Below are 13,514 nucleotides of genomic sequence, written 5' to 3'. Positions count from 1 at the left end.
AGTTGATCTCTGTCAATTCATATTTTTTAATATACTTTCTCTTAGGCTGTGTTTTAATATCACATTTGATCTTGCTGTATACTCTTTTCCTTCATCACCTTCCTAACAGCACACCCCCTGATTCTTCAAATATTCCCTTTCCTTTTTATCCACTGTGTTTTTCATCACTGCTGTTCCCCCTCCCTTGTTTGGCAGTTTGGGTTGGTTGAAAGATCTTTCAGCATCGTTCATCTTTTGGGTGTGCTGGCTTGGAACCTCGATAAAGCAAAACACCGCTGGCTTACACTTGGCTCCATGTCATGATAAAAATTTATACCTCTTTATATTAAAGATGTGAGAACACTCCTTGTTCTTTCCTTAAACCAGGTTAGGAAGGCTTTAATGTCAGACTGTACTGCTCAAAAGAAAATGTATTACTGGTTCAGTGGCACTGGCAAACTAGGTTCCTCATTAATCCACTGGGCATGTGAAACAAGGATGAGAACAGCAGTAACACCCTTGCTTCGGCAATGAGCTGTCTTCCTTTACATGGACTCAGTGGTCTGCTTCTTCCAGAGAGGACCAGTGTGGGAGTCAGTCAGCCCTCAGCTAAGTGTTCCATGGATGTGTGTCTCTGACAAAGTATCCTCAGACTATTTATTTGCTTCAGTTCACTTGAAAAAGAATTAATTCACTACATGATCTCTAGGGTGCAGGTGTTACCATCATGTGCTTATCTGACATGCCCTGCACAGGTTTATCAGAAGCAGATACCAAGATCTGTTCATACTGAGGTCTGTTACTCTGTTTGCACAGCCAATGCAAGGCAAAGCCTGTAAGGAGGGGCTGAGTGGCAGCAGTCCCAGTCAGCTGGTGCTGCAAGCACTGCTTGCAGAGGAACACTCACAGTCTGACTCTTTGAGACAAGCAGCAAAACCATCTTCCCTGGAGTAGCAGGAGTCTTAATGCACAGATTTCCAGTTGAAATGCCATGGTGTTTGTTACATAGGCAACGAGGTTTGCATCCACATTGGACCCTTTCCATCTCAACATTTCTAAGTCTGCACTTGGAGCTTTGTTAGAACAGACCAATAAATGTTAAGGAACTCCTAGAGGATAAAATATATTTCTTCTTTATTTAGAAGTGGAAACCGTGAAAGATTTTCTAAACAAATGGTTCTTAACATGCCAGGAAGATGCCTGGTAAAGTAGCTGGAAAAATGTTTTCAGTAAACAGCCTGCTGCTTGTCTAAGAGTAACTTCGCAATGTAAGCTCTGTGTTAATTTCCTGGAGCAGTAGCTCATCTTTATCACTTCAGCATTCCAAAGAGAAATTGTTTCCATTATCTGTCAAAAGAGTTGCTGTACCATTATTACTTTAAATGGCTATTAAGAATTGAACAACCAAGACTTTGGTCAGTGAAATCTGTGCTAGAGATAAAAATTTCCGGCTACATAATTTCTAATCTACACTAGTTGCTGGATTTTGTTTTCTAACTATAAACAAGGATCTTACTCCTTAGAAGTATTTCCACAAGGCAACTGATTCACAGTGTAAAACTGTAGTAGAGAGAGAAAATTATTTTAGCTGTATAAATCTGCAACAGCACATTCAGGAATACAAAAATAGGTTCATTGAAATATTTGAATAGGCACTCTTCCACTGGTGTTTGTAAATGATGAAATGAGTGGAGGCTTAACTGAGACCCACCTGGTAATTTACCAAATGCATGGGATTGAACAATCCTACCACAGCATTTAAAATTTTATCAGATAATTCTGTCGTACAACTCTAAAATTTAAAAAAAACCAAATACATGCACACACACAAAAAAACCAAAACCAAAATCAACCAACCAAAAAAGAAAAAAAAACAAAACCCAAAACCAACAACAATCACAGAATTTTTTTCCTTCTCTAACTTCTCACTCTTTAATTTGTCCTCACCCTTCAAAAGCTGTGTGGGACATGCAGTATAAGCACTGCCTCTTACGGCACCATGGAGCAACAATGTTTCCACATGAAGCAATGTCTCTGTACCTATAGCAAGTTTTTTAGTATGCATTTCATCTCTCAATACTGCAGCTTTAATCTTGTCTAATATAGTGCAAGAGCTGCACAACACTATTTGTGGTAATACTGTGCAGAGGTCACCTCTGACATACTTTGATCAAGTATTGAAGGGAAATGGGATTGGTATTGCTCCAGCTGCCCAAGCATGTCGTCTGGAAGCTTAACTGGATGAAGAGAAAATGTGCATCTCCTCTTTTGACAATGAGCTAAAGGAATACTCACAGACCTGTCATGGCATAAGCCGCTGGCTTGGCTGAGACTGTTGTTCTTACTACAAGGTAAAAAAGAGACAACCCGGCAGTCAGTATGTGGAAGCCAAAATCACAACTGCAGTCTGCAAGAGATTTTTTCACTTTCTAAAACATTATGGAGAACACTGACATCGGCATAACTAAGAAAATGTTTAGCTGTCGGAGAGGAGATGGGTTTAAGGCCCTGCAGGAATGCTTTGTGGGTTCCAGGACAGAGATTCCCGAGCCTCATGGATGCTTGGGGCCATGAGGGCTGGAGGGCGTGCGGACAGAGCAGAGCCTTGCTCTGCCTGCAGCTGTGCCAGCTCTGCAGTGCTGTCAGGGTCAGGCACAAACCTTCTCTCCTCCAGCAAAGCAAGTGTCAAACACAGGGAGCAGTCGTGGTAAAGTTGCTTTATGGGAGCATTTTTGGTACGTTCATCTTTCAGCTTTTGATAACTTGTGCCTGTTATATCTTCATAAATGGGTTTATGCCACCTTACACGTTCACAAAGTTGGGATTCACTGCTGCATTCGAGTGCACCACATATAATGGAAAGTAAGACAGCAAATACATTCTGTTCTGATTTACCTTGTTCTGCCTGAGAATAAACAAACCTTTTATCTTCAGCTCATGTATTATTACTAAGAAGTTTCAGAAGTATACACGTAAGATTCTAGACTCTGCTGTACTGCACACAACTTCCAGAAATGGTAAAAGATTTAGTGTCTGCTCTGTGTGAGACTTCAAAGAGTGTGTGTTTCTGCTCTGCTTATAAAATGAAATGCTTAGGAACAAATTCCAAATCAGATTTTGAATGTAATTAGATACAAAAAAGAAACAAAATAACTTTGAAGGAGGAGATATTCTAATATTATTAATCTAATAGCTCACTTTATTTGACTGCAATCTTTTTTTTAACCAGTCTGTTCTGTGATATTCAGTGGCATCATGATATCCATATAGTATTATATCCATGTAGTGTTTTCAGAACCCTAATAAGTTAGTTATTTTTCTATATTTAAAAAAAAGGAGTAGTACTGTGAAATGTAACTGGTTAACACAATTGTACTGAGAAATCAAATAAAGTCTGTAAAAATTCATGAAGAATAGGTTATTCTGTAAATTGCATGGCAGGAGGACCTGGAAAAGTGAATAACTTGTAGTTCTAAGGAATAAGCAACCTTCACCTCTAAGTTTTTTGCTGAAAAGGTAATATATACAGGCGTCAAAAGTATCCAGATGCACAGTGTAATAAAGGATAATGCTCAGCTGGAAAAAGAGACTGCAAAAGTGACACCATGATGTTCTGTAATTGCCTTTCACTGGCAATTTATCAGTTATATGTATAAAAGCCTTGGAAGCTCAGCTTAGGTTATAGGAGGGCATTATTTCCATTTCACGCATCATCGTGACTGATGGAGAATGTAAAGACCAAATTACTTGTGGATGCATCTGCATAACTCCACAGCCTGCAGTGATGCAGCACTGTTTTATCTGTCTGTATAACTCAGGGTGGGTTTGTTTACAAAATAGCCCTGTGGATTTCATTATTTCATCATGCATCTTTCTTCTGGGGCTCTCTCTGCAGGAGTAAATGGAATAAAATCTACAAAAACCCCCTTGGTTTTACAGTAAAGGCAGTAAAATCACCCTGAAAGTAGATGATCTTCAGAGGTCCCTTCCAACCCTAACAATTCTGTGATTCTGAGGAAGTGCCAGGGGAAAAAAAAAAGATATTCCACTGAATTTGGTGTGAAAAATTCAGTATTAGTTATGCAGAACTAGATAAGTCGTTTAACAAACTACTTTGCTCCAATTTCACCTAATTCTAATTCTCCTCAAAAATGCCCCGGGAAAAGAGAAAAAAAACTAGTAAAATGTGCCTTTCAGTTTTGCTGGCAAAATTCTAGTTTCCTTCCCTTAAGGCTATCTGTAGTTAGTTTTGAGTTCTTTTTTATTTAATTTAGTTTTTGAAGCGAGCCTATATTGATAAAGAACTGCAGAGCGTGGACGATGTCACACGCGATTTTAACTTGCTCCTCCGGTAATTTGCAAATTGACGTGGTTTGTTCTGTGTCTGTCCGTTCCGTTCCCAGGGTCAGCGGACTTTCTCCTTTCATGGGAGACAACGACAACGAAACCCTTGCCAATGTCACCTCAGCAACGTGGGACTTCGACGATGAGGCTTTTGATGAAATCTCTGACGATGCCAAGGACTTTATCAGCAATCTACTAAAGAAAGACATGAAGTAAAGCTGCTGGACTTGCTGCACGTTCTGTGTTTGCATTTAGCTGAAGCTGCCATCCGTGTTTCCCCCCTGTGAATCTCCACAAGGCCGCGGCACCTCTGGCCATACTTTATAAGGAGCTGTGCGTGCCCGCCCGGCTCTGCGTGTGCAGCGCTCTTTATTTCGCTCGCAGGGTGCAGGGGCTGAATGGAGCGTTTGCTTCAATCGCCGGCTCTTTGTGCTCTTCCCTCCCCTCGGGCAAGGGGCACCCGGGGCTTTTATGCGGCCACTCTGATCGCCACTGTTTCGTGACACGCATTTCTGCATGACACGTTCTGTCTTGCTCTGAATGGGTTGCAGTTTTGCCGTGTGTCGCTTTTAAGTGTGGCACCTCTGAGTAGGCAGCTTCCCTATAAATGTAGTAATTGGGCAAGGAAAACAAAATCAGCGTTGGAAGCCCTGTTTGCAGAAGTGTCTGAACAAACCAAGGAAAGGAAACGTACTTCGTCCAATGAGTTTGCAATTGAATGGATGGAGAACAGAGGGTTATTTATCTGTGCAGCCTGAGCAAAGTGAAGAATGGGTGTGGCAAGAGATTAGGACATTTCTGTTTCATTAGATGTTCAGGAGGTTATTAAGTGGTGGGATGGGGAATCTCTGTAAGTAAAGGAAATGAGATCTGGGGCGAAGCTCTGCCAGCATGAAGCAGCTGAATCATTGCCACTGTGGCTCTGCTGTATGTGTTCCATGCCTAAAACATGGCTTTTGTTTTATAATGTTTTATTAACGCTTAAAAATACACAGTTTTCTCTCAAAAAGATCTACAGAAATTGTGAAAGTGAGTTTAAGAAGTTAGAATGGCTGGGAAAGCAGAGCCATGTGATCTTTGTTGCTAAATTTAGGAAACAAATCAGCTCCCAGTAAAGAGAGCACAAAATAATGTTACAGCAGGTAGGTTGCTCTTTTGCTATTAGCAACACTGACTGGTCTTTTTATACAAAAACAGGAGTCGCTTAAATTGTACTCAATGTCTTCAGCATCCCTGGCTGCAAAAAGACACCAAAAACATGGAAGCCAAAAAACTTTCCAAAGATAGGATGAAGAAATATATGGCCAGAAGAAAATGGCAGGTAATGAAGAGGACATGAAATTGGGCTGGATATGCTAATAAGTCTCTTTATTTTTAATATTTATGATTCTGGGGAACATGTCACACCAGGAGGTTTCTGCTGCTGTCGAAAGCTCTGGCATGGCCAGGGTGGGAATGCAGGAGAGCAGGTCTGGTTCCTGCAGCTGGGCAGTAGGAGGGTGCACAGCTGCATGTGGATTACACAGGATGATCCCATTTCAGGCTACTAAAAGGCATATGAGCTCAAGTATAGTTTTTCCCACTCTTCTCGGGGTATGCCTCTCTCTCTTCCCTGCCCTCTCCATGCCACTGAGGGCTGGAGGATTGTGTAATTCTTAACAAACCTGAACATTTCTGGTAAAACTGATCTGCCTAGCCTCCGTAAAGGTACCTTATTTTATGGCAGTTTCATTCTACTGTCTTGTTGGAACCCCAAGCTTCCCATGGATTCAATCAGATTTGTTTAATAATTTCCTTTAACATATTCAGTCTCCATAGCTTCTTTTTTCCTAATGCTGGAACTGGAGTAGCAGGTCCATCTGTGCCACACTGATAGCTACAGGAGTTGCTGTGTGAAATCCTGGATCCTTTTGAGTAGCCTACAAAATATTAATTTATGTAAATCTATCTTATATTCCCTCTTATGTTCTGCTGTATGTATTTCTTGAAGCTCATGCAATACAAGTGTCCGTACTACAGCCCTCATAGTTTGAGCATATTTTAGTAGCCTGGTGGTTGATCCTCGATCCTGTCAGAGGTCTGCTGCCATCATGCAGATGGTGGTTTCTCATTCATTTCATATCAGCTCATTATCCATATTGGATGAAATTCAGCCCAGCCCAGAAGGCTGTGGAGAGAGGCGTCCCCCACCAGAGTTCAGCTCCAGTTACACAGGACAGGGCTTCTCTGCTGGCCTCCTCTCGCACTGTGCTTTTTATCCGCAGCTAACAGAGACATTCATTTAGGTATGAGTTCATCAGGGGAAGTTTATATCTGCAACTAAATTTGGTAATTCAGTCCAGCCTGCTCTGTCTCTCCTAGAACAACAGAGCTATATATAAGCAGTTTGTCCACCAATTCCAGTGAGGTTTGCAGAGATCCCAGATAATTTGTCCGAAGCACGACTGTTGCAGAAAATCACATGCCTGTTGGATTGGATTGATCAGAAGCCTTTTCTGTTATGTCTTAGAAAACAGGCCATGCTGTCCGAGCAATAGGAAGACTGTCGTCCATGGCAATGATTTCTGGTATGAGTGGGAGGAAAGCCTCTGGGAGCTCGCCTACCAGCCCTATAAATGCAGACAAAGCAGAGAATGAAGGTAAGGAATTTTTCTGCCCCATATTTTTACCTGTCTCTGAATCAGTCTTACTAAAACTTTTAGCGAATTGCTAGAGACCAATCATCAAGTTGGATATTCCTGTGCTCTCTCTCTCTCTCTGTTTTCATCTTCCTATTTTTTAAAGAAATCTGTCAAAAATTCACTATTCTTATATTGTCCTGCTACTCAAAATGCCACAGTATAAGCACAGGCAGTAAACTCTTTTCTTTTTAAAGCCAAAGAATTAAAGCAGATTTGTCAGCTGCACTTTCTCCGAGTTTGGGAATGCATGTTTATACAAAGATGACATTGATGTATTCCCTTCTCATGCAAGCAAGCAAGCAAGCAATAAAGTATTAACACTTGCTGTAGCCATGGCACAGACCCTGCATTAACCATGCTCCTCAGACAGGGCATTTAAGGAAATGTCTGCATTATTCCCCTATGTCCCCAGGTGAAATGTGGATTTGTGGTGTGCAACAGTCAGAGGTGCAAATGTTTGACACTACTGAAAATCAAGCAAGTAATTTTGACAAATCCACAGACTGTGGGCCTGATATAAGTGGAGCTGGTTTATCCCTCTGACTAGCAAAAGTCCAGGTTTGGTTAGAAACAAATTCAAGGGAAAATAGGATTTGTAGGTTGGTGGCCCTGCGTGCCCATTTCTTTCTATTTATGGCCTGAATCCTCGTCCAGCTGCAAAAGATTGGCACAAAGTTAAGCAGCCAACATCCTTGCTATCCCATTAGTCTGACAGAATTAAGTGAAATAGAAGATGCTTTCATTACCATCTGGTAATTAGAAACTAAAATACATCTTTTGAGAACACACCCTGTAAAATTGTTCACTACCTCTTTGCTCTCCTCCAGATGCTTTCCTCGAAGAAGTGGCTGAAGAAAAGCCCCACGTAAAGCCATATTTTACTAAAAAAATCCTTGACATGGAAGTTGTGGAAGGAAGTGCTGCTAGATTTGACTGCAAAATTGAAGGTACTTTGAATAAGCATGTCTGTTTCTTTCTTTCCCCTTTTGTCAGCTTTCTGCACTGGGCAGTTGTTTCACTTTTTCAATTTTTTCTTCTGTATTGTTGTTGAGTTGGTGCCATTTTGCTTTACCAATATCTGCACATCACAGCACAAATATGTTGCAATAACAGAAATTATTTGGAGCTTGCCATAGAACAGAAGTCTCCAGGAGTCCACGTGTGAATCGCTAATTTAGAATAGCAAGTCATATGATTTTTGAGGGCAGAAACAGTAAAAGCAAGATGCAAAGTAGAACCATAAATTCCAAGAGTATACTCTTAGAGAGTGCTATCCAGAGACCAAGAATTAGTAGGAGGTCAGTTGTCTAAAATGACAGACCAGTTTCAGGTCACCTCAAGATAACTTTAAGCTATATGTACATTTTATTAAAGGCAAACAAGTCCTTAACAGTATATTCACGAGAAGTAAAGATAATATTCTTGTGCTGGTCACATGAGTCACATCTAGAAAATAATTGATTGGGGTTTTTTAACTTAAGAGTTCAAGAAAGAAAACTCAGACTGGAATATGCAAAGTGTAAGTTTATGAGAAGATACTTAAGGACCGTGGGCTTGGTCAGCCCAAAAGTCTGAAGGCCAAGACCACTGGCAGTTCTACTGCAATGAGATTGAACCTTGTGTATCTCAGCTGTGAATGAAAACTAGAAATTTGGAAAGAAGAGCTGTGAAAACAAAATGGGTAGAGTCAGTACCATCCTGCATGTGTACAAGTTAATTTATAATCTTAAAATGAGGTTCAGAAACTGCCTCATGGACCTTCTCCTTGTTTGTTTCTGTGCTCCCAAACTTTCCCTGCCTGTTTCCTACCTCACAGTGGAGATGTGAGGATGGATTATTATTGCTGATGGATGCTCAGTGTGAGGGGTACTGCATGGAATAAAACAGATGGATGTACCACAACTGACATTCCAAACTTTGCAGTGTGTTGCTGTAATGTTTGCTGAGTATTAGGGATTCCTGCACTTTATTTCTGCTCAGTGGGAAGTTATCCTCCCATCACAGTCCAGAACTTGGCTGAGACCACAAACCTTCAATTTGTTACAGCAGCCAAGAGTACTGTATAAGGGATTGTTCTGCAGCAGGCATTGTACAGTGCTGCTCTGGAGGCTTAGCAGAGCTGTTTCCTTCACAAAAGGCTTGAAACTCCTGTTGAGATGTCCAATCAAAATGCTTTTCTTAGACTTCCTCACTTACCCTAACAAACAGAAAATGAGACTGCAATGCACAGGATAGGCTATACATTGAAATTCTAAATCTCAGTGTTGGGAGCTGTTGTTTCCAGAGAAGCTGCAGTGTAACGTGAGCCTCAGATGCACTGTCAGGCGTCCCCCGCTGGCTGATGGCTACAGCACACAAAAAGCTGTCTGCAGGCACTGCTAAAGGACTGGAAGGAGGAATCCAGCGAGTACCGCAGCGCTCACTTGCAGTTTTTGCTATACATAAAAAATTGTTTCAGGTAGATGTGAAGTAAAAGAGCTTCACATCATCTACATTTATTTTACATAGAACTCAAAGAAATATTTGTCTATCAACACAATGGCACGTCCATACTCAGGAATTAGAGCGTAAGGTAATTAGCGCTGAGTTAATGCTCGTTTATTGCAGTCGCTGTTCTCTCTCCGCTCTTCCAGGCTATCCCGACCCTGAGGTGATGTGGTTCAAGGATGATCAGCCTGTCAAGGAGTCCCGTCACTTCCAGATAGATTATGATGAAGAAGGGAACTGTTCTTTGACTATTTCTGAAGTATGTGGGGACGATGATGCCAAATACACCTGCAAAGCTGTTAACAGCCTTGGGGAAGCCACGTGCACCGCAGAGCTCCTTGTGGAAACAATGGGAAAAGAAGGAGAGGGAGAAGGAGAAGAAGAAGATGAAGAGGAGGAAGAATGAAACAAGGCTAAAAAAAAAAGAAAAAATATATTTAAAGACTCTCCTTATAAGGCTCAGAAAACCAAGTTATCAAAAGCACCTTGTGTGAAACGTAGGTCTTTGGGGGGGTTGTTATTTCAGCATGATCAGTTGATACCTGTTAGCTTTATGTATGGGCATTACTTCAAACCAGCAGGCATTTTTAAGTTGCTAGCATGATTGGATTGACTTTAAGCAAGCCATCAACTACGTTGCCCAGACTACTTTTAAAATCATATATATGGAAACCAAGTTATAGTCTGAACATCTTAAAGAAAAATAGTCTTTTTACTGAGCTTATTGCTCTTCATCATCACTTTTCTCATCCAAAACTGCAGCTAAGTTGGCTCCCCGAGATCTACTTTAAAGGAATCGTTGGCCAGACATGCAGTGAATCTCTCCAGTCCTAAGGAATAGGCCACTCCCTGGGCTGTATCTTCTGTAAGGGAAGGTTTGACCCAGCCAGCACTGCAATTTGTATGTTGGCAAGGTTCATTTCTCATTTGCTTTAAGCAGAGTCTCACAGTGCAAACTTCAGACACGTTTACTGCCTCTGTCAGTGAGCTGTTAGTGCCCTTGTATTACTGGCTAACATTAAACATCCAGGTGGTTTCCTGAGATACTCCTGATCTTGCTTTTAGCCAGCTGGTCCCACTTTGTCATCTTTCCCTTATGGAGCCTGTCACTTCAGTGCAGTTGCAGCTGCCTACTTAAGAAACAGACTGAAAACACAAAGACTGAGAATATTTTCTGTGTTTCTGGTCAGTCTAATAAAGACTTATGATTCATATATATGCTGCTGTGAAAAACAGGTTATTGCACAATCAGTGATTTCTCTGTGCATGTGTGTGAATGGAATCCCTGGTTAGTTAAAGTTTTACTTGCATTTATTTGGCAATTGCAAAACAGATTTCAACTGATGATAAGCTGGAAACTCCCACAGATTTTTCGAGTAGCCAAAAAAAATAGCCTGGATTACAAACTCCTCTATTCTTAGCAATTTCCAAAGAATCTTAACCTATATAGGACCTATTTCTACCTTATGAGCTTGACTGTCTTGTTTTTGTCTTGAACCTGCACCAGTAAGGCTGTTGCGTTTTTTAAAAATGCAGAAAAACAAAACAAATAATCCAAACCCCATTTTTTTCTCAGAAACGGTTAATGCACTCAGACTTAGTAACTTTGCTTTCCTTTCACAGTATTGGCACTTTTTAAATTTTTTTTGTTGTTGTTCAAAGGTAATATCAGAGGCTGCAAGGTGATTATGCATAATCCAAAACCAGTGTGTCTTATATCTATGTATCATTCCAAAAGTGATTCTTTTTCTTTTCCACTTTTTGTGTGTAAAGTGCAACCATTTGCATTTCAAAGGTTACCTCTTTTAAAAAAAGACATTACCTTAAATCCTCACCATTAAGTAGTCAGTGTACTTTAATACAGGTGTGTACATTAACAACCTTAGGTTGTTTGATATTACCTAGTTGCGTATGTGTTTCATATGATTTGCTCTTCTACATTCAAAGCTCAACTAATGTGGATGACACGATGGTTTGTAACTGCTTTACTCTTTGTTGCTAAATTCAGATTGCCAGCATGTCTTTTCTTTTCGATAAAAACCTCTTGTTATACTAAACACAATATTGCCACAATTCCTTATACAGAAAGGTTTTGAATCTGATTTAGAGCATACAGAGCTTTCCTCACTTTTTTTTTTTTTAATGTTTTAGGCAACAACGGGGTGTATTTTGTACCTTAATAAAAATATGCTGATGTTCTCCCTGTTTGTTAAACCATCAGAATTGCAAAGATGAGACTGCTACGGCTGTAGTTACTCACGGTTCCTAAATAAATACTACCACAAAGCACACTCCTTGTATGCTCTATTGCAGCGGCACCGCGTTCACCTTGGCCAGGCCTCTCCTCCTGCCCCGGAGAGCTGCTGGGCACACAAACCCATCAGGTGGCACCAGTGAAGACCCCCTGCTGTCTGTGGGGCTGCTGCCCTTCTCCTGCCCCGGCAGCAGGCTCGTGATGTGCGAAGGCTGCTCTGCCCCAGTGCTACCAGCTACAGCCTGGGGCTGGCTCTCGTGGCCTTGTGCTCTGCCATGTCTCCAGCATCATCACAGGCCTCAGTGGGAATGTGGATGGGGCACCAGGGTGGCTCTGGGTTTGTTTTACAGTTGGGAATTCCCTTATGGTGGGGAAATGTAGAGTTCTGAAAGACTGTAGGAGGAACAGAGAAAAAAAATCAGTGAAGTCTCAATGTAGATATGGACTTACACCAATGTTTCTAAAAATTGCAAAGACAGAGATAAAGACAAATCTGTGTGTGCTGCCTTTATGCAGACTTCTCCTAATACGCAGCCCAAGTCACCACGGACCACACAGGACCATACAGAAACTCCTTAAAGCAAAGATTGTGCAAACACCCTGCTTGTTGCAACGTGTTTCTTGAGCAAATCTTCAGTCCTTCAAACCAGCATCTTTGCAAGGTGTGCCCCACTGTCTTGTGAATGTACCTGGCTTTGTTCAGTGACTGCTGGTTTCCATCCAGGCAGGCACATGCATGAAGCAGGAGAAGGTCTGGCTCTGTTGGGCTGCTCTGTTAGCACAGCAAGATCTGTGGATGCACGGACTGGGTATCAAAACCCACAGACTCAGTATTGGTGTTCTTGCACAGATCTTTCCCTCCCTCTCCTCCTTTTACTAGTCCTTTTGTGTTCCACAGGCTATAAACTGCCTATTTTTCTTTTGCCCCAAGGATATTGCAAGGAGTTTATCATCTCCCTGTAGCTTCCTATTAACATCCATTCTAGTCTGCAGGAAACAATGACCTCTACTTCCAAAATTATGTGACACGCATCTAATTCAGCTCTGAGCAATTGACTCCAAGCTGTATTTGACCTTGAATTCTTTGGGGTTTTTTTGAAGAACAGAAGTCTATTCCACTGAAGAAAGATAATTTTATGTACTTGAAACCCTGTCTCATTTTGCCATCCATGGTCTAATAAAAGGCATTACCTCTTTCTATAAACCTTGTCTTGCTTGTATAATGTTTGCAGAAATCCACTCTTGGGGTGTCATAGGGCTGAAACCCCAATAGCAGAGGTTATGCAAGACACTGGTAGTGCCCAAGGTGGACACTTAATTCTCCTTGTATTTCTTTTGTATGACATTCAGTCTTCTCAAGAGACATGGAGAATTTGGGACTGGCTGCTGTTTTTCACTACTCGTGTTTCTGGATTTCCAGAAACTTAATTTACTTAATGACTGTCCTGTCTAATCTCCCAAGCATCCTGTGCACATTTCTGTTTGATGAGGAGATCTTTGCTAATTGCATGCGTGGCATGCAGATGGCTGGGTCCCTGCTTCCCTTTGCTGACAAGGAAGACAGCACTGGACTGCACAGCCCTCTCCTCTGCAATGACTGTCAGGCTTTGAAAACAGAGACTTTTTTTTTTTTTACTTGCATACATGAATAATGAATGATTTGTTCCTCTAAAATTTCTTGGTATATTTATTGAAACATTGCTCTAAAGCATAGCTGTTTGAAAATGGAATCCTCATAAATCATCTTTGCATTTTGAGCCCGATTGTCT

The 13,514-nt window shown here is 41.2% G+C and overlaps 1 protein-coding gene across 4 annotated transcripts in view; it reads left to right on the top strand.

The window, feature by feature from the left end:
* Positions 1–11,782, top strand: part of MYLK (myosin light chain kinase) — a 198,776-nt gene extending 186,994 nt beyond the window's left edge. For 3 of the 4 annotated variants that reach the window (XM_032115204.1, XM_032115205.1, XM_032115206.1), the window contains 5 exons: positions 4,383–4,535; positions 5,521–5,644; positions 6,833–6,962; positions 7,832–7,951; positions 9,638–11,782. In XM_032115204.1, the coding sequence (XP_031971095.1) occupies positions 4,383–4,535; positions 5,521–5,644; positions 6,833–6,962; positions 7,832–7,951; positions 9,638–9,897 (787 nt within the window). In that variant the 3' untranslated portion in view covers positions 9,898–11,782. Of the gene's footprint in view, positions 1–4,382; positions 4,536–5,520; positions 5,645–6,531; positions 6,609–6,832; positions 6,963–7,831; positions 7,952–9,637 lie in introns of those variants that run through there. The other variant, XM_032115208.1, reaches the window with a different exon arrangement.
* Positions 11,783–13,514: the final 1,732 nt, after the last annotated feature.

Source organism: Corvus moneduloides, chromosome 7 (genome assembly GCF_009650955.1).
Source record: "Corvus moneduloides isolate bCorMon1 chromosome 7, bCorMon1.pri, whole genome shotgun sequence".
Lineage (NCBI taxonomy): Eukaryota > Metazoa > Chordata > Aves > Passeriformes > Corvidae > Corvus > Corvus moneduloides.
The sequence above is the reverse complement of the archived record's forward strand: the minus strand, read 5'-3'. Positions and strand labels throughout refer to the sequence as shown.